General features: G+C 44.8%; 1 protein-coding gene across 1 annotated transcript in view; it reads right to left on the bottom strand.

Annotated features, from left to right (window-relative positions):
* Window positions 1-24,000, bottom strand: part of LOC122799621 (Golgi apparatus membrane protein TVP23 homolog B-like) — a 287,881-nt gene that overhangs the window by 243,646 nt on the left and 20,235 nt on the right. Inside the window, exon 2 of the mRNA XM_044068804.1 lies at window positions 6,550-6,632. Within this exon, the coding sequence (XP_043924739.1) occupies window positions 6,550-6,632 (83 nt within the window). The remainder of the gene's footprint in view (window positions 1-6,549; window positions 6,633-24,000) is intronic.

The following is a 24,000-nucleotide window of genomic DNA, read 5'->3' as shown; positions in this document are numbered from 1 at the left end:
AAACTGACCGGGTTGAATGGGCATGTACTCCCTCAGGTGCGGGCCTCCCAGAAGCTTGATAAGCCAATAAGATGCATTGTGAAATCCAGCGTGATAAGGAGACTTTGGAAATTGAATTTAGCAAAGGAAATAAACAACTGGTCGGATTGCCTATGACCAGCTGTCCTGTTCAGATAAAAACTAAGCTGCCTGTGAACATCTAAGGAATGTAGCTTGTATTCACCCTTGTTTTGATATTTAGGGAAGAAAACAGGGAGGTCAATGGATTGATTAATATTAGCTTCAGAAGCTACCTTAGGAAGAAAGGACGGGTTGGTCCTGAGGAATACACGGTCCGGATGAAAGACCAAGTAAGGAGGCTTGATGGACAAGGCTTGAAGTTCCGAAACTCTCTTGGCCGAAGTAATGGCCACTAAAAAGGCTGTCTTGAGAGATAAAAATTTCAGATCTACCGTGGCTGCAGGTTCGAAGGGGGGAGCGGTCAAGGCCTGAAGAACCAAAGAAAGGTCCCATGGAGGAACCGCTTGCTTTACAGGGGGCCTAAGAAGAAAAGTACCTTTCAGGAAGATTTTACACAATTTGGCAGACATCAGTGGACTGGAGTCATGACCAATATGATAGTGAGAAATTGCCGCAAGTTGTACTTTGACCGTCGAACTGCTGGCACCATCATTAAAAAGAGTGGTTAGGAAGTCAAGCACCAGAGGAAGGGGAACTGTGAAGGGGTCTAGACCTTGCCGCTCCGCCCAAATGGAGAACCGTTTCCACTTGCTGCGGTAAACTTTCCTGGTAGATGGTTTATGAGCCGCTACCAGGATGGCCTTAACGGGAGACGAAATACCGGGAGTCCTGATCAGGAGTGGAACTGAAGCAGCCAAGCAGTTAGCTTCAGGTTGTCCAGATTCGGGGTTGGTAGATGGGACGTGTGAGATATCAGATCCGGAATGGGATCTAGAATCCAAGGTGGATTCACTGAGACCTTAGGAAAGGGAACCAGATCTGTCGAGGCCAGAATGGGGCAATGAGAATCATTCTGCACCCCAACCGGGAGGCTTTCTGAAGAACCTGGAGCATCAGAGGCAAAGGAGGGTAAGCGTAAAGAAGACCGGGGGGCCAAGCATGCACCAGAGCGTCTCTTGGGGTATCTCCGGTCGGAGGTATTAGAGCGAAAAAACTGTCGCACTTGGTGTTTGAGGGAGACGCAAAAAGATCGCAACAAGGAGTTCCCCACCGTGCGAAGATGCATTTCGCTACTTGAGCATTGAGAGACCACTCGTAAGGGGAGAGAATGGTGCGACTGAGCTTGTCCGCAAGGATGTTGAACCGACCCGGAATATGCGTTGCGATGAGAAAGCGGTTGGTGGAGATTGCCCATTCCCACACTCTCATGGCTGTTTGTTAATGTACCAGACGACAGACATGTTGTCCGACTGAATCGCAATAGTTCCCAAGGGAAGAAAGGCCTGAAGTGCTTGCAATGCTAAGAGCACTGCTCTCATCTCTAGAACATTGATATGCAGTAAGGTCTCTGAATCATTCCACGTGCCTTGGACCGTCCGGCCTGCAAAATGCCCCCCACCCGAGGCTGGAGGCGTCCGTGGTCACCGTGGCGAGAGGGGGAGAAGCACAAAAGTTGCGGCCTCTGTGGAGATCTTGGTAGTGGAGCCACCACAAGAGGGACCGCTTGCAAGCCTTGCTGATCGCAATGGGATGATGCATAGGGAGAGCAAGATAACACCACTGAACTAGGAGTGTCCATTGAAGGACCCGCATATTGAGCCTGGCGAGAGGTAGAAGAGCTATCGCTGCTGCCATGGACCCTAGAGCCCTCAGGACCAATTCCGCCGGAACTGAGCTGGAGTGGAGGATGGCCCGCACCTGGAGCTGTAGATTCTGAACTCTGTCCGCCGTGAGGAAGGCTCTCAACTGCCACGTGTCTAACCTAGCCCCTATAAAATCTATGAGCTGCGTAGGGGCTAGGTTGGATTTTTCTGCATTTATCGTGATGCCCAGGCGGGGAGCTAGATGGAGAAAGGAGTCTCGCGCCAATAACAGTACATGCCTTGTTGGGGCGGTAAGGAGCCAGTCGTCCAGGTATGGGAAGACCTGTACCCCCTGAAGCCTCAGGTGGGCCGCTACCACTGCTAATACTTTGGTGAACACCCTGGGGGGCTGTAGTGAGACCAAGGGAAGGACCCTGAATTGGTAGTGACTGGCTCCCAGCCGGAAGCGAAGAAACCTCCTGGAGCGTCTGTCCATTAGAATGTGGTAGTACGCATCCTTGAGGTCTACAGAGCACATCCAATGATTTTCTCCCAGAAGGGGGAGAATGGACTGCAAGGTAACCATTCGGAACTTCTCCTTGGGAACTGCCAGGTTTAAGAGTGACAGGTCTAAAATTGGTCTTAGGTCCCCCGTCTTTTTTGGCACTAAAAAGAACCTGGAGTAGAACCCTGATCCGATCTGGTCTGGGGGGACGGGCTGGATGGCTCTTTTCTTCAGCAGATAGCCAATTTCTGCCAAAGCGGCCTCCCACTGACAGGGTGGAACGTCGGGGAGGGACTTTAATTTTGGGGTGTGATGAAACGGAATGAGGTATCCTCTGGATATTATGTGGAGGACCCAGCTGTCTGATGTTATGGAATCCCATGCCGCTAGGTGCTCCGAGAAATGCCCCTCGACTGCCTCCAGAGTGGAGCAGTCGGGCAACCCTTCAGGGCTGCTCCGCGGGCCGTTCAGAGAAAGGTTCTCTGGACCCGAAGTTCCTGGGAGCCCCTCTGCCCCTAGGGCGGCGTCCTCCCTGTCCTCCTCTGCCACGGAAGGACTGGTTGTCCGGAGCGGGTTGGGACTGCTGCGAATTCCGGAACCACATCTTCTTTTGGTTCCTAGAATAGGACCTCTGGGGCACAGAGAAGCGGATTCCGACGGCAGACAGCGTCTTCCCGTCCTTCTCGCTCTGGGTCAAAGTATCGCGAACAGTTTTGCCAAAAAGGGCAGAACCATCGAAGGGAGCGTTCGCGAATGACGCCTTGAAGGGCTCCGTGAAATCACAATGGCGGAGCCAGGCCTGTCGTCTAGTAAATAGGCCTACCCCTGCGGCTCTAGCGGCTCCCTCCGTAGCATGGGACAGTAACCGCATAGAGGTATTAGTCACGGACCCGAGAGTGGCCATACGGGTGGAGTGCAACAGTTTGTCCTCCTCCGACATGGACTCTGGGGGGGGATGCAGCGTATTCCTTGATAAGATCGCGCTGCATCCTAATCACATGTGCCAAGTAGTTCAGCGCCCTCACTGAAAAGGTCGCTGAACTAAACATTCGCTTCCCCAAGCAGTCCATCATCCGAGACTCCTTGCTCGGGGGATGGACTGAGGGACTCTCCTGAGCAAGTTCCCTCTTGGTGGCTGCTGCCGTCAACATGGCATCTACCGGAGGCCCCTTGCTCCAGTGGGCACGGTCAGCCGGGGGACTAAGGATGCGGTCTGGCCTTTTTGGGATTGGCTTCACGGTGTCCGGTTCCTTCCACGCCCTGGTGGCAATCAGGTCCACCAGGGGGTCGGCAGGAGGGGACACCCAAGAGGTAGACGGGCCCGCTTCAAATGCCTCCAAGAACACGGACTCGTCCGAGGAAGACTTGGGGGCAGACCACCCCCCCCTTATGCGAAGCATTTCCATGATGTCTCCAAAGGAGACATCCTCGGGGGGTGATCTTGGGGAGCCTTCCCCTTCCTCCAAATCCGTGTCTTCTGTGAGAGACTCAGGGGAGTCTATGTGCCTCCTTTTACACGTATGCTTGCGAGGTGCATCCTCAGGGGGGGCTGTCCGAGGACCCCTCGCAAGCGGTGTCATGTTCCAAAGGAACAACTTGGGGCAAAGGAGCGGGCTGTCCCAGTGGCCGGATGGTGGAAGCCTGGCCCAGTGCAGATGGAGAGCGGGACGGAGCCGAAGCAAGTGCCGGGGGTCCGGAAACCCTCAACAGGGCCCTCTCCACTACATCAAAAGCCGAGGGGGAGCCAACCTCGACCAAAGGATCCGATAATCGGCTCCCCCTCGGATCCGAAGAGTGGATCGGAGCCGGCACCGAAGCACTCGGATCCGAGGGGGCAGTGCGCTCCGACACAGACTGCGCCGAAGGAGCACTGATCCCCCCGGATCCGAAGCACTCGAGGGCAGGGTCGGATCCGAAGCACCCAGTACTATCGCGCCGACCCACCCACGGCTCCGAAGCTGCTCGGCTCCAACCGCTCCGAACCCGGGTAGCGGGTCGGAGAAGGAGCTATAGGTTTAAAGAAAGGGGTCGAGCTCCCCCCCAGAGGGGGGGGGGGGAGGCAGAAGCACTCCCATCTGCATCTGGGCCTGGATGAACCTTCTCATCATCCGGTCCAGATCAGCATCAGATAAACTGTACGTAGATCTCGACGAGGCTACCGAGGTAGGCCTTGAGTGCCTCCTCGATAGCCTCGACGGAGATCGGGTCTCCTCCTCCTCAGGTCCCGGTGAGAAGCACACTGGAGACCGGAGCCGAGGAGGGGAGAACCAGTAGACAAGGAGGCCGGAGGAGAAGCCGCTGGCAGGCGGGGCCGAAACAGAGGTCTCGGCCCGCCGCTTATGGTGCTTCTCCCTCCGGTCCTTTTTTCTTGCTTCCCTCTCCTCCAAACCACTAGAGGGAGGTTGAGTCCCAGGTGGAGGGGGAGCAGGAGAGGAGGGAACCAGACACGGTACCCCTGAAGGAGCGGTAGCGGGCCGAGTCCGGGGGCAAAAGTCCCGCCAGGACCAGCTTCGACCTCCGCTCCTTCAATGCCCTGGGGTTGAACCCTGCACAAATGGAACATCCAGAAGTGAGGTGTTCAACCCCAGCATCGACACGAGTGTGGCCATCAGCAGGAGAAAGCTTATGGCCACACTCGGAGCACTTTGAAAAGAAAGCCTTAGGGGGTTCAGACATCCTAAGGATACTTCTACTACTTTTTTTTTTTTTTTTTTGAAAATTAAAAAATAATAAATGCTAACTAGCCAAGCAAACACAGGCCCAAACACACACTACCCACCAGCGAGGGGAGGGATAACTAAAAGTTATAAAAGTTATTAAAACTTTAAACTTTAAGCTATAAGGATAGGGAACCTACAACTTTCACACAAAACTAACTAAAAATGTTTAAATTTGACACTGTAAAAGGAGAATAACAATCACTTAGCTGAAGAGCTCTGAAATCCAATCTGGTCACCAGCGCGGCAAACTAGATCTGAGGTCATGCAGGGAGAGCAGGGCATTATGGGTGAGGGGAGGAGCTGAGAGCTCGGATCCATAGCTGGAAAACCATGCCGGTTCGGATCCGATATCGGATCCATAACCCACAGGTTGCAGACAAATGAATCTCCTACTTCAGATCAGTGGTTTGCTTCTACTCTTAGTGCACCCAAGTAATATATATATATATATATATATATATATATATATATATATATATATATATATATATTTATTTATTTAATTACGCACACGTGTGTGTGCAAATATGTGAGCCTCTTGTTTCCAAGTCAGTGACTTATGCACAGAATGCATCACCAATGACTGCTTCACTATCTATGCTAACCTAGCAGAACAGTGGTTTGCTTCTACTCTTAGTGCACCCAAGTAAATGTGTTGCAACACCCTTCAGAAGCCAGCTTTGTAAACTGCATCAGTACAGTTACACTATGTAGCTCATCCATAGCTTTACTGCACATCAGCTGCCCACCTGGTGTGCAGCAACACATTGCTTCTGAAGCTCTACTGTGCTGCTGCCTCTGAAATGTGCACTGGCATTTACGTAGGTTTTCCATGCAGTAGCTTTGTGTTGTGCTTACTCTACCTATAAATCCCCAATATTAAATGCAATACAGGGAATAAGAATATATTCTGTACTACAAAAAGACAAAGCATGATACTTTGCACAGCACCACCCACCTACTCTAATGCTGATACTACACTGTACAGGTTCTGACACAAGGACAATTAGATTGGTGAGAAGTTGGACAGAGATTAACCAAACCCAGAGGCCTGATTTCAAAGAAGTCTCTCAAAAAGGAATAAACACGCAATGAAGGTACACAGAAATAAACACTCAAAACTTAAAATACTGTTTCAAAAATAAAGATCCATAAAATATTTTTCTCTATGGCAAAACCTGACAACCTGAAAGAAAAGGTGGTGCAGAATGCAGTTCGTACTACAGCTATGCATGCACAGTCACAGTACAAATACTAATGTTAATATATAGAATTACAAGGTGCAAAATTTCACTGTATATACAGTCTGTGTGCAGCATAACAATATTTGAAGTTTTGAATATGTTCCTGAAAACAAGAAAAAGACATTTATTCTTTATGCTGCATAAGCAAGTAAATGGGGGTTTCTTCTTTAAGCATTTAAGATTATGTTTGCAAACCCATTAAACAAAGGACAGTTAAATAGATTTACAAGTACCTCATGAATTATAAAACACTTATCTTGTCTCACGGTAATACAAAAATGTGAAAACCTAAAGTAATAGCGAAATTTGCCATTTACCTTATTTTTCCTTTCTTGGGTTTTCTAGTATTTGTATCATCAGAATCAAAAAGTGACACATCTTCAGTGTCATCATCTGACCCCTGCACACAGAAAAAAAAATGTAAATGGAGGTCTAAACAAAATCCAAGTCACATAATGTTTAAAAATTTCTGATAATGTGCAGTGTCCAGCGTTTCTATTTCTTATGTAAATAACAATAGGGAAAGTCTCTCTTCACACCATCATGACTAGACCTTATTCCAAGCCTTGAAAGCTACTCTGAGGTGTGAAAGTCTGGACCCTCTACCACCTACACAGTCATAGACAAAAAAATCAGACTAAGAGCTCTAACATAAGCATTTCAGGAAGAACTGTGAAACAGACAGCATAAGTTCATCTAACATATCAATTAAATTTTACAGTTAAGTTTCCAGCTGATCTACTGATGTGCAACTTAACGGATTATCTGCATTCCCAGTATACATACAAGCAAACCCAAGTCTATTCTCTTATTGCAGGACCTTTATGCATTTCACCATTTTGGCAACTGCATTTTGCATATTTTTCTACCAGCCTGCTCTCCCTTCCTTCATATGGACTCAAGAAATATAAACACGCACTCTAGATGCAGCCCAACAGCTCCCTGTACAATGAAAGGATAACTTTACTAATATTACTCACAGCATGTAAAGCCACCCCAAGAGGTACGTCAACATACTTACATAGTCATGTTTCTGTAATAATGATTTCTATGTCGTGCCAAATAGAAAATTAATAAACAAACAATCTCATGTTCTACTTCTTGAGAAATTTCTATAGTGGAGAAGACTTGTTTCAAATTCCACATATTAGATCAACATTTTTGGGGGGGGGTTGCCTTGAATGTAAAAAATCTCTACCAGTTTGCTCACTCCCAGTGCCTTGAATGTAAAAAATCTCTACCAGTTTGCTCACTCCCAGTCAACTCTACATAGACTGCAAGTCATCTTTTAAGTAACAGTGTTACGCACTGATCAAAGCAGTCCTGTACAAAGAAAATAATAACATACCAGAAATCTGATACACCGCGGTGGTGGTGCTGTGGTAGCGTTGTCGCCTCACAGTAAGACGCTGTCCGGTTCGATTCTCAGCTACATGCGTGAATGGGCGTACCTTCGTTGAAGGTTGTGCGTCAGGGCTGGTAACTCGGCACGTAAAAATCAACTACCAATCATTAGCGGACCGGAGTTCTGCTGTGGCGACCCCTAACCGGGAAAAGCCGAAAGACACAAACAAACAAACCACGAATCGGATACAACAGATGTCTGCATATCAAATATAAATGAATGCTAAAAAGTGAAGGTTTTAAACTTGTCTGCAAAATTAAAAAAAGTGTACTTTAACAGCTTAAGTGAAAACATTCTAGAGTATGATATACAGTGGAGAATAAGAAATAGTCAACTTTCTTTATGAAACAGCAAATTTATTCTACAAATGATCGCATCTCAGTTTACCATACACTTAATCTACAACTGGATACAGTACCAGAGAATTTAGCCATAGGCGGTGTGGTCTGATCACAAGGGTGGAGCCTGAGTGATCAAACTAAGCCAACCATGGCTAAACTCTGTGATACACACATCCACTTGTAGATTACGGCTATACTGACATTTCAGAAAGAAACTTCCTTACCTTTCTTATATAATGTGCCTGCATAAAGAGGACTGTAGAGTTTTTCTGCCTTTCACAGTCAAAATTGATAAAATACATGTGTACGGGATGCACATCTACACACTTGCACAGTATATCAGTGAAGTGTTAGAAGTGTAACAGAAGAGGCAAACTGACCCAGATGTCTCATACTTTTCCCTGTTCCTCATGAAATACGGCAGGATGGAGTTAAGCAGCATATTACAACAGAAAGTCCGGCTAATCAACAATGATTTTGCAGCCACACTTTATTGGTACATGCTTGCTGTGTTTTTGAAAAGAAAAGACCTGACCTTGTATTATAGCAAGACAAGCCCCACTTTTCTTGTACATTTCAAGTTTTTAAGGTTTATTATAAAGTCCCATGTAACTGGAGTACAGAATGAAGACAATTAACTACACTAAGCTGTAAGGGAGAAAATAGGAATGCCATGTTTACTTACTGAAGGGTAAAGCTAGCAGACACAACAAAAAAAAAAAAACTGTATAGCAGGAGCATATGTTTTCGCACCTGGCTTGGCCTCCTGCACTCCATGACTTGACATGGGGCAGAAGAGCCAATCTCCCAATTCCCTCCAACTAAATATACTAACTCCAAAGTCACACTACCTTGGAGATGCAGGAAATGCATAGTTTTTTTTATTTTAAATCTAAGTATTTCATTTACCTCTGAAACCATGTAAATCTGGAGTAGAAGACTGTTGTAAGAGCTTGCTCCAACAACAGGGGTTGTAGCACTCCTGTAAAACATCACGCTACATGATTTACATATATTCATGTGTATTTAGAAATTGATTTAAAGTACTTTCTGATAGTACTCAGTTGTGTTTCACTCTGTAAAATGTTCATGAACACACAAAGTTTATTGGAATTACAGGTAATAAACCCAGCTAACTGTGATGTGATTTATCTACATGGACCCAGTTTTTGAGCAATACAAACCGGTTCTTCTGAAATGTTTACATTGCCAACCAGAAATCTAGCTCTGGGCAAGTTTTTTAAGCTAGTCAAATCATCTATCATTTAAAAGGTCACATTTTATCACCAAACAGCTCTGTGCTGAACACAAGCCCATCCTTTATACCAGTTCCCTCAAAGTCCCTTACTTGACCCCATTTACAGTCCCATTAACATTGCAAGTCTTATAAAGATGACAGATGCCATGAAAAAAAAAAAGTGTTGCAAAACAAGGAATTTCATGACTAAACTGTATTATGTAATGAAGAAATAGCATTTCTGCAGGGCAAACTAATTTCCTACTACAGAAATAGAAACCACGTTTTTTTATTCTGCTTCAAGAAGGCACGTCTGGAACATGTCTGCGGCCCACTAAAGGTTTTCTGGATACAGCTTCAATGCCTACCATCAGTAGGCTATATTTTTCGGTAAAATATTCCATTTCTTCTATCCTAACTGATGGTCTACTTGCCTCGATCCAGAAATTTGGAACAAATAGCTTCCTCTGTTTTAGAATATTTTCTGTGTTTGTTACGTACTAAGATGCACGTACTTATTGTAAACAATTCTGAGACATTTTGGTTTCCCAAAAAACACTTTTGGCACTCTCAACCAGTCTGCTTTCTTTAAATGGACTTTGCTTAGCAAGATTAGCACGATCAGCAATATGCAACAAAAGCCAGCGCTGTTGAATACATGTATGACAAAGGGAGACACTGCTATCTAGAATTTTTTAAATAATTATATGCCATTTGTGAATATCATGTCACATAAAAGGTATTTTATAAAACGCTTGTGCTTAAAATGAAACCACAGTGTGCCCTACTGTAATAGAACCAGAAATGTACATACACTATTGTAACTGTTTAAACGTATATATTGTGTTGGGAAGTTTTCTGTATCGTCTTCGAGTGAACTACTTACTACCTCAAAGTAAAAGGGTGAATTTTGATAGTTTTATTCATATGTTTGAAAGGGTCTGAAAACAGTATAATGTTGACCAAGGGTTCTGGTACTGTTCCTGACCCTCTTACTCCATGGTAAAGCTGTTTCTACATTGTATTATAATCTAAGCAGTCTGTTTCAGACAGTTAAAAATTTGTTTTAGTGTGTTTTAAGTTAACACCTGAAGCTTACAGAAAAATGTTTTGTGAGCATAGATGCACGGCAGATTAAAGTGTGTGTGTGTGGGAATATATTGCTGAGTTAAGCACTTTTTTCACTGGTAGGTGAGTGGGTGTCGGGTCACCACTTTTGAAGGGCTGGCAGACCTTTTGGTGAGGGAACAAACCCTTAGCACTTTGCCTGAGGACAAAAGAATCTGGTTGGCAGAGTATGTAATACTGCAGATGAGGTGGGGAAAAAGGAAGACCTATACATGGCAAGCAATGCCACTAGTTCAGGTACACGGCCAGGATCAAGGGTTAAATGTAATCAGGGGGCCATGCAGCATATAGATGTCCATGGAGGCAAGGTGGGAACAAAAGGTGGGAGAGACAGTAATAGGGAATGACAGAATGCCAGCAATAAGTTATCTGGGAACAACAAGGGTACCAAACTACCACAAGAGGTGCCCGATTCTCAAGGTAAGGGGAATCTGTATACTGGGACAAAGGGTTACTGTACAGAGAGTAGACCCCTGAGGGAGGGCTAGAGGGTGAGCGAATACAGCAGTTGGTAGTGCCCAGAGCCTACCATCGGGCACTTCTAGCCACAGCCCATGACATTTCCTTTGCAGGACATATGGGCATAAAGCATACCAAGAGACCTATTATGCAGAACTTTTACTGGCGTGGGATTTCTGGGGATTTAACAGGGTACTGCAGGACCTGTGAGCAGTGCAAAAAGGTAGGCAAGGCAGGAGACAAGGTCAAAGCTCCTTTGGTGCCTTTGCCTATGATTGAGAAGCCATTTCAGAGGGTAGCTATGGATAATTGTGGGGCCTCTGAATACCTCAAAGTTCCACAGGAAAGGAGTACATCCTAGTGGTAGTAGATTATGCTACCAGATACCCTGGAGGGGGTGGGTCTGTCCTCCATTGAGGTAGAAAAGGTGGCAAATTATTTGTTAGAGATTTTCAGCAGGGTAGATTTCCCAAAGGAAATACAAACTGACAGAGGTGCCAATTTCATGTCAGACCTGCTGACTTGTCTGTGGGAGTGCTGTGGGGTGAAGCACCTAAAGACCACCCCTACCATCCCCGGACTAATGGTCTGGTGGAGAGATTAAACTCTATAATAAAGTCTATGCTATGGGCATTTGCAGACCAGTTTAAGAGGGAGTGGGACAGATATTTGCCCCATCTGTTTGCTTACAGAGAGGTGCCCCAGGAAAGCACAGGTTTTTCACCTTTTGAGTTGCTGTATGGGCACAGGGTGAGGGGACCTCTCGATTTAATTCATGAAGTGTGGGCGGGTGGGTGTGAATCCCACAAGGAGTCTGTTGTGGCATATGTCCTAAACCTCAGGACAAGGCTCAGGGAACTCATGGGCTTGGCCCAGGAGAACCCGGCAGAAGCTCAGCAGCAGAAAATGGTCTGGTATGACAGGAATGCTAGGAAGAGTAAGCTGTGAGCCAGCAGGTTATGGTTCTCATTCCTGTCAGGCACAACAAGCTGCAGGCAGCTTGGGAAGACCCTTCAAATTGGTAAGGAAGGTCAGTGATGTTAACTGCATAGTAGAACTGCTAGGCAGGGGCACAAACTGTATCATGTCAACACTATGAAACCTTACAGGCAGGCCCTGGTGCTAAACATTTGCAGTAGGAGGCAGGAGGAGTCTGAGGGGGATCTATGGCTGTAAGAAACCAGACAGCAAAATGCCAAGTTACTAAGGTGGAGGTTAGGGTTGCAGTCATATTATATGATAGTGCAGCAACACAGTAGGGTTAGCAATGCCAACGCAAATGGGCTATCAACACAGAGTATGGGGTAATGTTTTCCCAGATAGGCTCATCCCTCTCAAGCAATGTTTCTCAAGGGTCACTTGAAAAACTAGCTTGAATCTTTGAGGGGGGAAGAAGTGTGACAAAGGCAGATACTGCAGTTTTGTAAATAATATGTCATTTGTGAATGCCTACTAGAATACAACAGAAACGTACATGCAGCATTGTAACTGTTTAAATGTATGAATTTTAACAGTGGAAACTGGAATACAGGAGGTTAACTTCAGGAAAAATAGTTGAAGTTATATTACTTTAAAGGCCAGGCTGGAGACGATGTCTGGGCTGAGAAGCTGTCTGTATTGCTTCAGAGTGAACTAAATTACTACCTCTGAAAGCATGAAGGAATGCAATTGTTTAATGACTTCCAGCATCTGCCAAAGATATTGCGATCTATGTATTTTCACAGGTAGATACTAAATACAGCCAGCTTCCAGCAGTGGGGTTTCACCTGGGACAGAGTCAGATAACAAAAATGATGTCATTCTGCAAGCTATTCCAGCAGAAATATTTGAGAACTCTGAGAGAGAGTGCATTCTGTATTCTGTCTTGGACCTGATAAAAAACATTCACCTCATCTGCCTTGCTCTGATGAAGTAAGTTTCTAGGGTATATTAACTCTTTTAGATATAGTCAGGAATACAGCAAAACTTAGTTTAGATATTTTTCTTTACTTATTCGAGACTGTCCTGCAATGTTGTTTTAAATATTTCATGTGATTTTGAACTCTGGTATCACTGTGAATACAGGGTATTTTCTTGTTCTTTTATTAGACTATATTTAAACATTTCATTATGGCTGATTTGTGTGGAGATATTTAAATATGCAAGTACTCTCAGAACTTATTTGGTGACACTGTGTGGGCCACTCCTAACAGCCTTGCTCTTGATCAAACTACCATTTGCGTTAATATTAATTATACAGCGAGACTGGACACTCTGTTAAGGGCCTTAAAGTAGCTGATAAGGAATTGGTTGGCAGCAGTGACAACTGCCTTATAGACCGGGCAAAAAGTACAGTTTTGTACCTACCATAAATGTAGATGTTCGAAGATCCACATTGCTGCAGTCCTAACACTTGGGTAGTCCACTGTCCCTCGGTCGGCCCGAATATCAGAGTATAAGGCTGACGTCGGTCAGGGCGCATTTGACTGACATCAGAACGTCAGGGTACAAATGCGCATGACCGACGTCATATCCTCAGCCTTTTCTTGCCCCAGATGTCAGAAGACCCTAAAGAAAAAGGTCAAAACCCATAGGCAACAGCCAAACAACCAACCAGCCTAACACCAAGAATATGTACAATATATACAATATATACAAAAAACACAATATACCTCAGATGGATAACCCAACCCACACAACCACCTCAAACTACAGAGGGGAAGGAGGGAGGGTAAATTGGACTGCAGCAATGTGGATCTTGAACATCTACATTTATGGTAGGTACAAAACTGTACTATGTTCTTCATCTCACATTGCTGCAGTCCTAACACTTGGGTAGAATCCCAAAGCAGAGGTAAGGGAGGATGGCTAAACTATAATGAAGCAGGAGCTGCCAGAATGCCCTGCAACACAGCAGTGGCAAACCCAGCCCTGGATTTAGAGTACAATGGAAGGTGGTAATGCCTAGAGAAGGTATGCACTGAACTCCAAGTGGCTGCCTCCAAAATATCCTTAGTTGCCACCCCCCTCAAAAAAGCTGTTGAAGTGGCAGTAGCCCTAGTGGAATGAGGCCTAATCCCAGCTGGAATCTCTTTGCCATGATGGGAATAACAGAAAGCAATGCAAAATCCAATCCACTTAGAAATAGTTTGTTTTGACACGGGCTTGCCCTGAGAGCACAAAGCAAAAGAAACTAATAACTGCTGAGATTGCCTGAACCCTTTAGTTCTGTCCAAATAATATCGCAACTGCCTGTGTACATCTAAAGTGTGCAAAATCTTTTCCCCTTTATTTTGGGGATTTGCATAAAAAGTAGGCAAATGAATAGTTTGGTTTAAAGCCACACTAGAAACCACTTTAGGCATAAAGGAAGGATTAGTGCGTGAAGATACCCTATCCTTATGGAAAATTAAGAAAGGCTCAACTGCCATAAGGGCCTGCAATTCAGAAACCCTTCTTGCAGAGGTAATGGCCAACAAAAAGCAGTCTTCCATGACAAATATTTCAACTCAGCAGTAGCTGCAGGCTCAAAAGGTTGTAGAGTGAGTTTCTCCAACACAAAATTGAGATCCCAAGCAGGAGTAGGAGCCCTTCGGGGGTCTTATATTCTTTGCCCCTCTAAGAAATTGCTTGAACAAAGGATGAGAAAACAATGGTGGGTCACAGTCATAGTGAGCTGAAATTGCTGCAGCATGAATCTTAATAGAAGAGAAGGACAAACCTTTGTCTAATAACTCAGTAAGATATTGAAGAGCCACACTTAAATCAGGCTCAGAAACATCCAAATCCTTAGCTGCACTCCAAAACAAAAATCTCTTCCATTTATCTGCGTACACTTTCCTTGTACTAGGCCTTCTAGCTTCCAAAATCACATTCAAAACTTGTTGTGGAAGTTGAGACCCTCCATGGTTTAAAACAGAATATGCCAAGCTGTTAGATGAAGAGAGTGAAGTTTGACATGCAAATGACTGTCCTCCTGGGACAACAGATGTGGAATCAAAGGCAAAGGCCATGGAGGCTTCCGCACCAGACTTCTCAGTAATGGGTACCAGTGCTGCCGAGGCCAATCTGGAGCTATCAAAATCATCCTTGGCTTGTCCTGTCTGACCTTCAGAAGTACCTTTGGGAGGAGAGGCAGAGGTGGAAAGGCATACACATGAAGATTTTTCCAACTGAAAGAAAGAGCATCCACTTTCCAGGCTGTGGGATGAAACCTCTTTGTGCAAAACTTTGGCAGCTGATGGTTTAGTGGAGAAGCGAACAGATCTATGTCTGGAGTTCCCCAGGACACTGTCAATTTCTGAAATACATGAAGATCCAGTTTCCACTCGTGGGGATCCATGATTTGTCTGCTTAACACATCTGCTAAGGAGTTCTGTGCTCCTGGCAGAAACCTTGCCTGAAGACTTAGTTGTAAACTGAGAGCAGTCTCCCACAAAATCATTGCTTGCCTGCATAGAGGATAAGAATGTGTTCCCCCTTGCTTGTTGATGTACCACATGACAGTTGTGTTGTCTGTTAGAATCAACACCTGCCCTGGAAGAAGTAAATCCTTGAAAGCTATTAATGCAAACTGGACTGCTAACATCTCCTTCAAGTTGATATGTAGATGCTGTAGTCTGACAGGCCACTTGTCTTGTATCCACTTTCCGTTTAGATGAGCTCCCCAAGCTTTGTCCGAGGCATCTGTCGTTAAAATTTGCCTCTCCTCTGGCCGGGTCACAGAGAGTCCCTTGTTTAGGTGACATTCCTGAGCCCACCACAAAAATTCCTTTTGAATGCAAGGTATTATTGGAATGACAGTGTCCAGATCCTGGCAGTGCTGTGTCCATACATTCTTGAGATACCATTGCAACTTCCTCATATGCAGTTTGGCATTGGGAAGCACCAGAATACAAGATGCCATGAACCCTAAGGCTTGAAGGACTGTCCTTGCAGTCAGCCCGGACTGAAGAGATAGATGATGGAAGTAAAGGGAAAGATTCTTTTGTTTGTCCGGGGTTAGAAAGGCCATCTGGGATGCTGTATTCAGTCCACCCAGAAAGCACATGTCTTGAGAGGGTACTAGACTGGACTTTATTTCGTTCACAGAATACCCCAGGCATCTTAGCACTGCTATCACATATTCCAAATGACGAAGAAGCTCTTCCCTTCCTTGAGCCAGAATCAGGCAATCGTCCAGATAAGGATAGATTTGTATTCCTTTCAGCCTGAAGAAAGCTATCACTGGAGCCAGAACTTTCGTAAATACTCTGGGCGCAGTAGATAAGCCAAAGGGCAATGCAGAGAACTGATAGTGAGCATTCCCAGTCCGAAAACGCAGATACTTCCTGCAACTTAGTCTGATAGGAACATGAAGGTATGCCTCTTTGAGATCCAAAGTTACCATCCAGTGATCCTTGCCCAGCAGAGGTAAAAGTTGTTGTAACGTCAACATCTTGAACTTGGGAATGTCCAGATAAGTGTTGAGGATAGATAAATCCAAAATTGGTCTCCACGTGTTCCCCTTTTTTGGAACAAGGAACAGGCGAGAATAAAATCCTAGGCCTCTTTCTGGCACAGGAACCGGCTGTATGGCCCCTATTTGGAGTAACAGAGAAATTTGCTTGTGAGCCTCTATCCTTTGTTGAGGAGGAATGTCTGGCATGCCCTTGAAAGGAGGCAAGGTGTGGAAATAAAACCTGTAACCGTGATGTATGATGTCCAAAACCCATCTGTCTTGGGTAATCAACTTCCAATTTTCTTCGAAAAGTGCCAACCTTCCTCCCAAAGGTGCTGCCAGGCGAGAAGGTTCTGGCAGCTGAAAAGGTAGGTCATTGGGTTTGTTTACGAAAGGACTGACCCCTGCCCTCACCTGAAGACTGTGCAGGAGAACTCCCTGTCCTAGGCCTGAAAGAGCCCTGACCTCTGCCCCTGCCACGTCTAGATCTACCCCTAGACGGGGAATCATAAGAAGGATAAGTCCACCCCTTAGTAGGCCAATTTCTACTAAACTTGCGAGGCTGAACCTGCAAAAATTCTTTAACAGTCTGCATAGACTTAGCCTTGTCTTCCATTTTCTTTAAAACTGCCTCAACAGGAGAACCAAACAAGACATCAGATTGCAAAGGGGCATCCAAAATCCTAGTTTTAACATGGTCAGATAAATTTTGATCCCGCAGCCAGGCATGCCTGCGAAGAACTGACCCAGTGGCAGCCACCCTGGCCGAGGCCTGTACAGCATCAAAACCACATTGCAAAGAGTGCTTACCCACCTGTTCAGAAACATGCACTAAATCTTGTAATTCTTTACAATCAATACCTTCTGCCAGAGCATCAACCTTAGATTTCAACTGTGAAAGGAGATAATTTTGATATTTCAACATGTGAAACTGGCAATTCAAAGCTCTCATGGCTAGAGTGGAAGAAGTATAAACTTTCTTTCCCCATCTATCCAAGGCCCTGGCCTCTTTATCTGCAGGAACCGGATTCTAGACAACAGAAGCCTTAACACCCTTAGGCCCCTGGCTAACAGTTTCAGGGTCTGCCCTAGGACTCTTAAAAGATACTTATGAGCTTCAGGTACCCTGTAATACCTATCAGGTTTAACAGGAGCAGGAGGCAAAGAATCAGGATTAAGAGAAGCCTCTGCAAATACATCTTCCACCACATTTAGAACAGGAGGTATAGCCAAAGGCCTATGCTGGGGTAAACACAAAAATTCCCTAAGCCTTTTCCTGGAATCAGAGAAGTCCTGACCTTCCCATTTAAAATGCTCTCATGGAGTGAAGGGTCTCTGAAAAAGAAAAATCCTCAGGAGGAGAAGCTGAAGGAGTAGAATCATCCACATCAGAATCAGAATAATGAGCATACTCCTGCAAGTCTTCAGCCGAAGACTCAGACACATCCGAAGCCTGCTCCCAATCCCCCAACACTGGTTCCATCCTAGGCCTTTTATCAGGAGGGGGCATAGAGCCTCTAATTAAGGTAATTAAATCTTCTGTCATTTTAAGCATGTGCTTCTTGGGCACAGAACCTGAAGAACTAGGAGTGACACCCACAGAAGCTAAACTAGATCTGCCTCTAGGAAAAGCCTTGGAAGCAGAAAGAGAGGGCCTAGACCCCTTAGGAAGGGAGGGGAGGACCGTAATCTGAGAAGCCCCTACAGCCTGACCTGCCTCCTGGGAGGCCACATCCTGTAAAATCAAAGTTTCCCCCTGAGACTCCAGAGAGGCCTCCGTCGGAACCACCGGTTCCACTGACGCCTCTAAAGAACCGGCGTCCGGTTCGGACGACTCTTCTAACCTAGGTTTAACTGCCTTGTCCTTGCGCTTCTTTGAGGAAGCCGGCGTCGGAGCATCCGACGGCATTTTGTAATTGCACCGCTTCCCAAAGACCAACCTGGCACAATCCAACCTCCGCTTTATAGTGCGTTTATTGAACCTAGCACAAAAGCGCACCCAACAACGCCGTGCTCAGGTCCCAAACAAGGTATACACAAATTATGGTAATCCCTATGCGGTATCTGTTTCCCACAAGAAATACAGTTATTCACTTTTTCTGACATCCGGTAAACCACTGAGGCAAGAAAAACCAAAATATTCCCAACGGGTACTTAACCAACTCTGACTTCGGTCTGAAACTCCGAATTCGAAAAATTTCAGAACGCCGAACGGCACTTGCAACACTGCTTCTGCATCAGACCATGCGGCAAAAAAGACTGAGGATATGACGTCGGTCATGCGCATTTGTACCCTGACGTTCTGATGTCAGTCAAATGCGCCCTGACCGACGTCAGCCTTATACTCTGATATTCGGGCCGACCGAGGGACAGCGGACTACCCAAGTGTTAGGACTGCAGCAATGTGAGATGAAGAACATCGGGGCATAGCTAGTGTGTGTGTGTGTGTGTGTGTGTAAATCAAATCTCAAAGAGCGTGCGTGTAAGCTACTTGGGCAGGGACACGCAGCGCTGGTTGGACAGAGAGGGTGCTGGAGGTCTGGTTTATCCCCTCAGCTGAGATCTCAACTCTATAGCTGTGCCAGTGGAGAGTCTTACTGAGGATCTGGAGAAAAAGGGAGAAACCAGCCCTAGACTGACTGTGGTTTCTGTGTGCTCTCAAGGGAAATTGCATTTGATGCAGTGAACTGTATCTGGAAATACTGTGTGTGTACTTGTCATCCTCCCAGTGTATGTCCCCCACTGTTGCCAGTGGTGAGGACTGAGGCTCCTTGGAGTGAGCAGTCATCATAGGCTTGCCCATTCTAGGGGAGGGAGACTGCTCTGGTTTGCCACATGGGCTACACCTGGCAGGACAACTAGGTGTTCTACTCCACTAAGCTCAATCTTGCAGACAGCCAGAATTGCCAAGTGCAGGTGCACAACAAGCTGAGGGGATGTCAACATGTGGAAGCATGCATCTCCTTGGAGAATGTCATACAGTAAAGCTCAGAAAAGCTGCCATTTGGTGGGAGTTGGCTACCAAACAGGACCTGCAAGCTAGCACACTCCCCACCACCACCACACTGTTGCAACAGAGCAGATGAGCTGATTGGGATTCTTAGGCAGCAATGAATGAACTGCAGGATTCTTGCCAAGCCTAAGGATGCTCGGCTTGGTGGAATAAATGGGCCAATTTGGTGCAATCAGAGGAGCCACTGGGCTTGATCCTGCAAGGGGGATTAAAAACAATAAGTAACAAAAAAAAGATCATCTGGAGCAGCTCATTGTCAAACAACAACCAACAAGTTATACCTTAGATCCAACTGCAACCTGCCACATATAACATACAATAGAAAAATGGAAAAGAAGTAAAAGAAAATCTGTTCAGAATGCATTTTGAAATGATGGATACCCAAAATGCAATGCACAATGAAGTATATGTCTTGATACACACAGTAATGGCTTAAAGATTAACAATATGCAACACACACACACACACACACACACACACACACACACACACACACACACACACACACACACATGGCTATATATTGCATACCTGAACTGCATAAACACTGAAGCAAACTGAATCAGTGCCAGTAGTATGAAAAACACAACAAACACCACCACCAAATGAGAACAAAAAATAATTGATTGAAAAAGGAAAAACTACCTTCCTTTCCCAATCACTACACACACACCCTAAAGATAACCCAGGACCAAAATTCACAGAAACAGGGTTTTAAAAGCCAATATTAGGGACAGGGTTAAACTTAGCATGCATGAGTAAAGTGAGTTGGGGGGGGGGGCAAAGCTAACCCTAACTCTATACATTAAAATAAAGACACATGCATACTCAAAAACCAATAAATCTATCCCTTTACCTAACGCATGTCAACAGAGAAAGACTACCAAACACACATACACACCCTAATCTAACCAATTACCTAAACCTTACCCTAACACCAATTCACTTACAAAGCATTCAAACTTACATCTAGTGATATCATACCTCTCAGCATCTTGAATCAAGAAATCTGGACAAAGTCATAAATAAAAATGGGATAAAGGTAAAAAAAAAATGGGGACAATTTTTAAATCCAAATATTGCTCTTACAAACTTAGAAAGTTGATGAATTAACGGCTTTTGCATTGGCATGAATTTTCTGAAAGGTATAAAGTCTGAAAGCGTCATTTTCCAAGTTCAATCTTCAGAAACCATAATTTTATGAAAATGGACTAAAAATGACAAAAATCTGGACATTCTGCGGAAATCTGTACAGCTGAAAAGTATGGTTGATATCAATTCTACCTGACAAAGAATGCATTTGATATCTTTTACATTCTAAGAGTGCTGTTGCCCATGGGATGTCCTTCCCTTCACTGCTGCAGTATTCATTACAATATGGACATTCCCTGCCGTGGAAGCCAGACGTCCAGCTAGTTTACCAAAGGCTACCATTGCTTTAAGGTACGCTGAATGTCAGCCAAACGCTCCACGCATAGCATAGGGTATAAAGGTGATATTCGGGCATAACATCCTCAGAACTTCTTTGCCACCAGTCCGAACACGGTTTCTTCTAACAGTTGATCCGTTTTCCTATGTCCACTTTCTGCTATTTTTACTGCATTTTTGCGATTACTCCTGTTTGCTGAAGTCCTCACCATTGCAGATAAGCATCCAGTTGGGGTTTTGTTTTTTTTTTTCTGGAATTTTTTGAGCTGTTTTGGGGTTAATGTCATCCACAAAAAGGCAAATGCCAGCGTGGGAGTCAGATTCCTATAAAGACCACCACGATAAGTGCCCTTTTTGCCTAGGGGCTTCTCACTACCATACATCTTGTTCGATTGGTCAGGCGCTCGTCCCAAAAACCTTTCATAGTAGGCTTTCTTCCCTTTCATTGTATCCTGAGAACCAGCATCTTAATCTTCTTTCTAAAGATGCAATGGAAAAAGCTTCCTGCCCTGAGGGTCAGCCGTCAGGGAAGAAGGTAGAAAAGGTAAGACCAGACTCGTCCGCTGTCTAGCCTCTGCCAGGTGTTTCTCCTGAGGTTGTTACAAACCCAGAGGCTCATCTGGCTGTGTAGTCAGATTTCTCTGCCGTGTCCAAGTTGGTGGTCGGCAGGGATCTGGCAGGCAGCACATCCGACAAGGCTTTGCAGGCATCCATTTCAGACATTCAGAGGAACCACAGGTGGTTTCTGAGGGGTCAAGGGGGGTTCTACAGATTCCTCTCAAGGAAGAAGTTCTTACTAAGGTTGTTGAATGATGTCCTGAGTCAGAGCCTTCTCAGTTTTCTAGGGCAGATGTTCCCTTAAAAAAAGAAACAGAAAACTATGTTTCTTCTGCTCCCAGGGGATCCACACTGAGTGGCAGGCCTTTACTCAGGGTTATTTAATGCTTTACTGTCATTAAGGCCTGGGCTTCAGTTCCTGCTCCTCCTTGGTCCTCTTCTCCACTTATAAGGCCCAGGGAAGTGAATTTGTCTGAGGAACAGTTGGATTCTGATGAAGAATCCCTTACTTACTCTCAAGATTCCTTCTCCTTTAAACTATGGGTGACAGGAGGAATCTAATAGTCCAGATACTCCTTCTGAGGAAATTTCCTTTGGGGACACAATCTCTAGGATGATGGAATTTTTTTAAGTGGGATTGTGTAGAGGTAAGAGGTACTACGAGTTACTGCAGATGGAATCTCCTTAACCTGCGGCTGCTCCTCCTGTTTTGGCTACTTTATTGAATGTTCTTTTCCAATGCCTCTAAAGCGCCTGATTCTTTGCCGCCTGCTTCCAAGAAGCCTAACATGTTTTTATAAGGTGCCTGAGGATTGTTCCTTTTTGTTTAAATGTCTTGCTGCTGAACCCTCTGTGCTGTCTGTAGCCTCGGATAAGCAGTCTCGATTGCCTCCTTCATCCAAGTTACTGCCTTCTGACAACGACAGCAAGACCATGGCGAAACTGGGTAAGAAGGTTTATATTTCGGCTACCCTAGCTTTTAGGGCAATTAAATTATCAGATCTATATATTCAGGTATGTGCTGGCTCTTCTTTCTCAGGCTTGTCAGCTTTTTTCCTGATCTTCCAGACTAAGATTAAATCTTCTGCCCTTTCCTTGCTAGGGACTTTCTCTCACGTAGTTATCCATTCTATCAAATGTAGTTATGATGCAGCACATGCCTCTTCTAGGGCTACTGCTTTTGGTTCAGTAATGAGGAGGCAGTCTTGGCTCAGGCTTCAACCTTTACCTGATGAAATCAAGGCTAAGTTGAGGGATGCTCCTCTGGATAATAAACCTTTGTTTGGGGAAGCAGCTGCTGGTTTGCTCAAGTCTCTTCAGGACAAGGGAAAGGCCTTACATGAGCATAAACATGTGTTTGCTTCTCCTATGCCTAAATCTCAGAGAAACTATCCTTCTAAGATAGCCTTTGTTTGTAGGTAATCTCACCCTTCTGTCTAAAGGTAAAAAGGGAGGTAAACGGGCTCCTCCTACTACGTCTACTTAGACTGCAGGGATTCAGAAGCCTTCCTTTCCTGACAAACCAGGTGCTGACTATCCACCTGTTCCCAGCCACATTCCTTTTTCTCTTTGGCTTTGCATCACCCAGGATTTTTAGGTTCTGTCAATCATTCATGAGGTGCACTTCATGGTATGGATATCCCATTCTCCTTTTATGGGCATTCCTCGGGAACAACTTCCTTTTTCCCCCCAGAGGTTGTTTGAGATGTCTTGTCTCAGGGTACTATTCAAGAGGTGCATGTGTCCTAAAGAGGGAAGGGGTTTTATTCAAGGATGTTTCATGTGCCCAGAAAAGAGGGTACTTTGAGACCGATTCTAGACACTCTCATCTAAACGCTTTTCTGAAGGTGTCTTCCTTTCAGATGTTGTCTCTTCAAACTCTGTTTCCTCTCTTGCTTGCTCAGGCCTTTCTGGTGTCTCTGGATCTCAGGGATGCTCATCTCCATAATCCATCCTCTTTTCAGGAAGCTTTTGCATTTCTCTGTTGCTTCCTGGCAGCAGAAGTGAGCTAAATATGACAAAACATACTGATGGCAGCAAGTCAGGTAATGTAATTGCTTCAACATACAATGCCAAAGTTAAAGATGATCAAAAATAAAAACAAAAGAAACAACTGATATAGTAACATAACCTCACTTCTAATGATTGCAAATGCAGCATCAGGAAAAAAGGGGTACAAATTAGGATTAGAGATCATTAAATTACAAAATACAGTAGAAACAACTTTAACCAGTGCAGCTCTACCAAAGTCATAGAAGCATAGTCTATACGACTCAACTAATTCAAAAGGGCATGTGTAGTTGCTCTAGACAGAGAGGTATCACTGTACCATTTGCACTTCACTGATTTGATCCAATACCGAATACTATATTGTGTTTTGCAGCCTTCAACAAGCTGCCCAAATATACAATTCCTCATTAGAAAAAAAAAAACAGACTTGAAAAACATGAACTGTTCAGAAATGGGAAAGTAACTTACATTATGCATCACTTCTTATAAGATACCAAGAGAACCTTTACCCAATCTGATTCTAATTGAAGGTCTATGCCTGGAAGAGAATGCTAGGAAGATAAACACACCAATTTTCTTTTCTTTTCTGTTACTTCGAGATGAAACTATATGCTTATTTAATTTGTGTTAATGTTCACTTTTTAGCAAAGAAGGCTTTCAAATAACTTATATTTAAATCACGTCTATTGCACACAACTGAAAAAAGTACATTGAAATTAAAGTATGGTCAGTTTCATGCCCTAGCTTGTTGCTCAGAGATTATATTTACC

The sequence above is a fragment of the Protopterus annectens genome, chromosome 4.part0 (assembly GCF_019279795.1).
Source record: "Protopterus annectens isolate FY-2018-M chromosome 4.part0, PAN1.0, whole genome shotgun sequence".
In the NCBI taxonomy this organism is placed as follows: Eukaryota; Metazoa; Chordata; order Ceratodontiformes; family Protopteridae; genus Protopterus; species Protopterus annectens.
The sequence above is the reverse complement of the archived record's forward strand: the minus strand, read 5'-3'. Positions and strand labels throughout refer to the sequence as shown.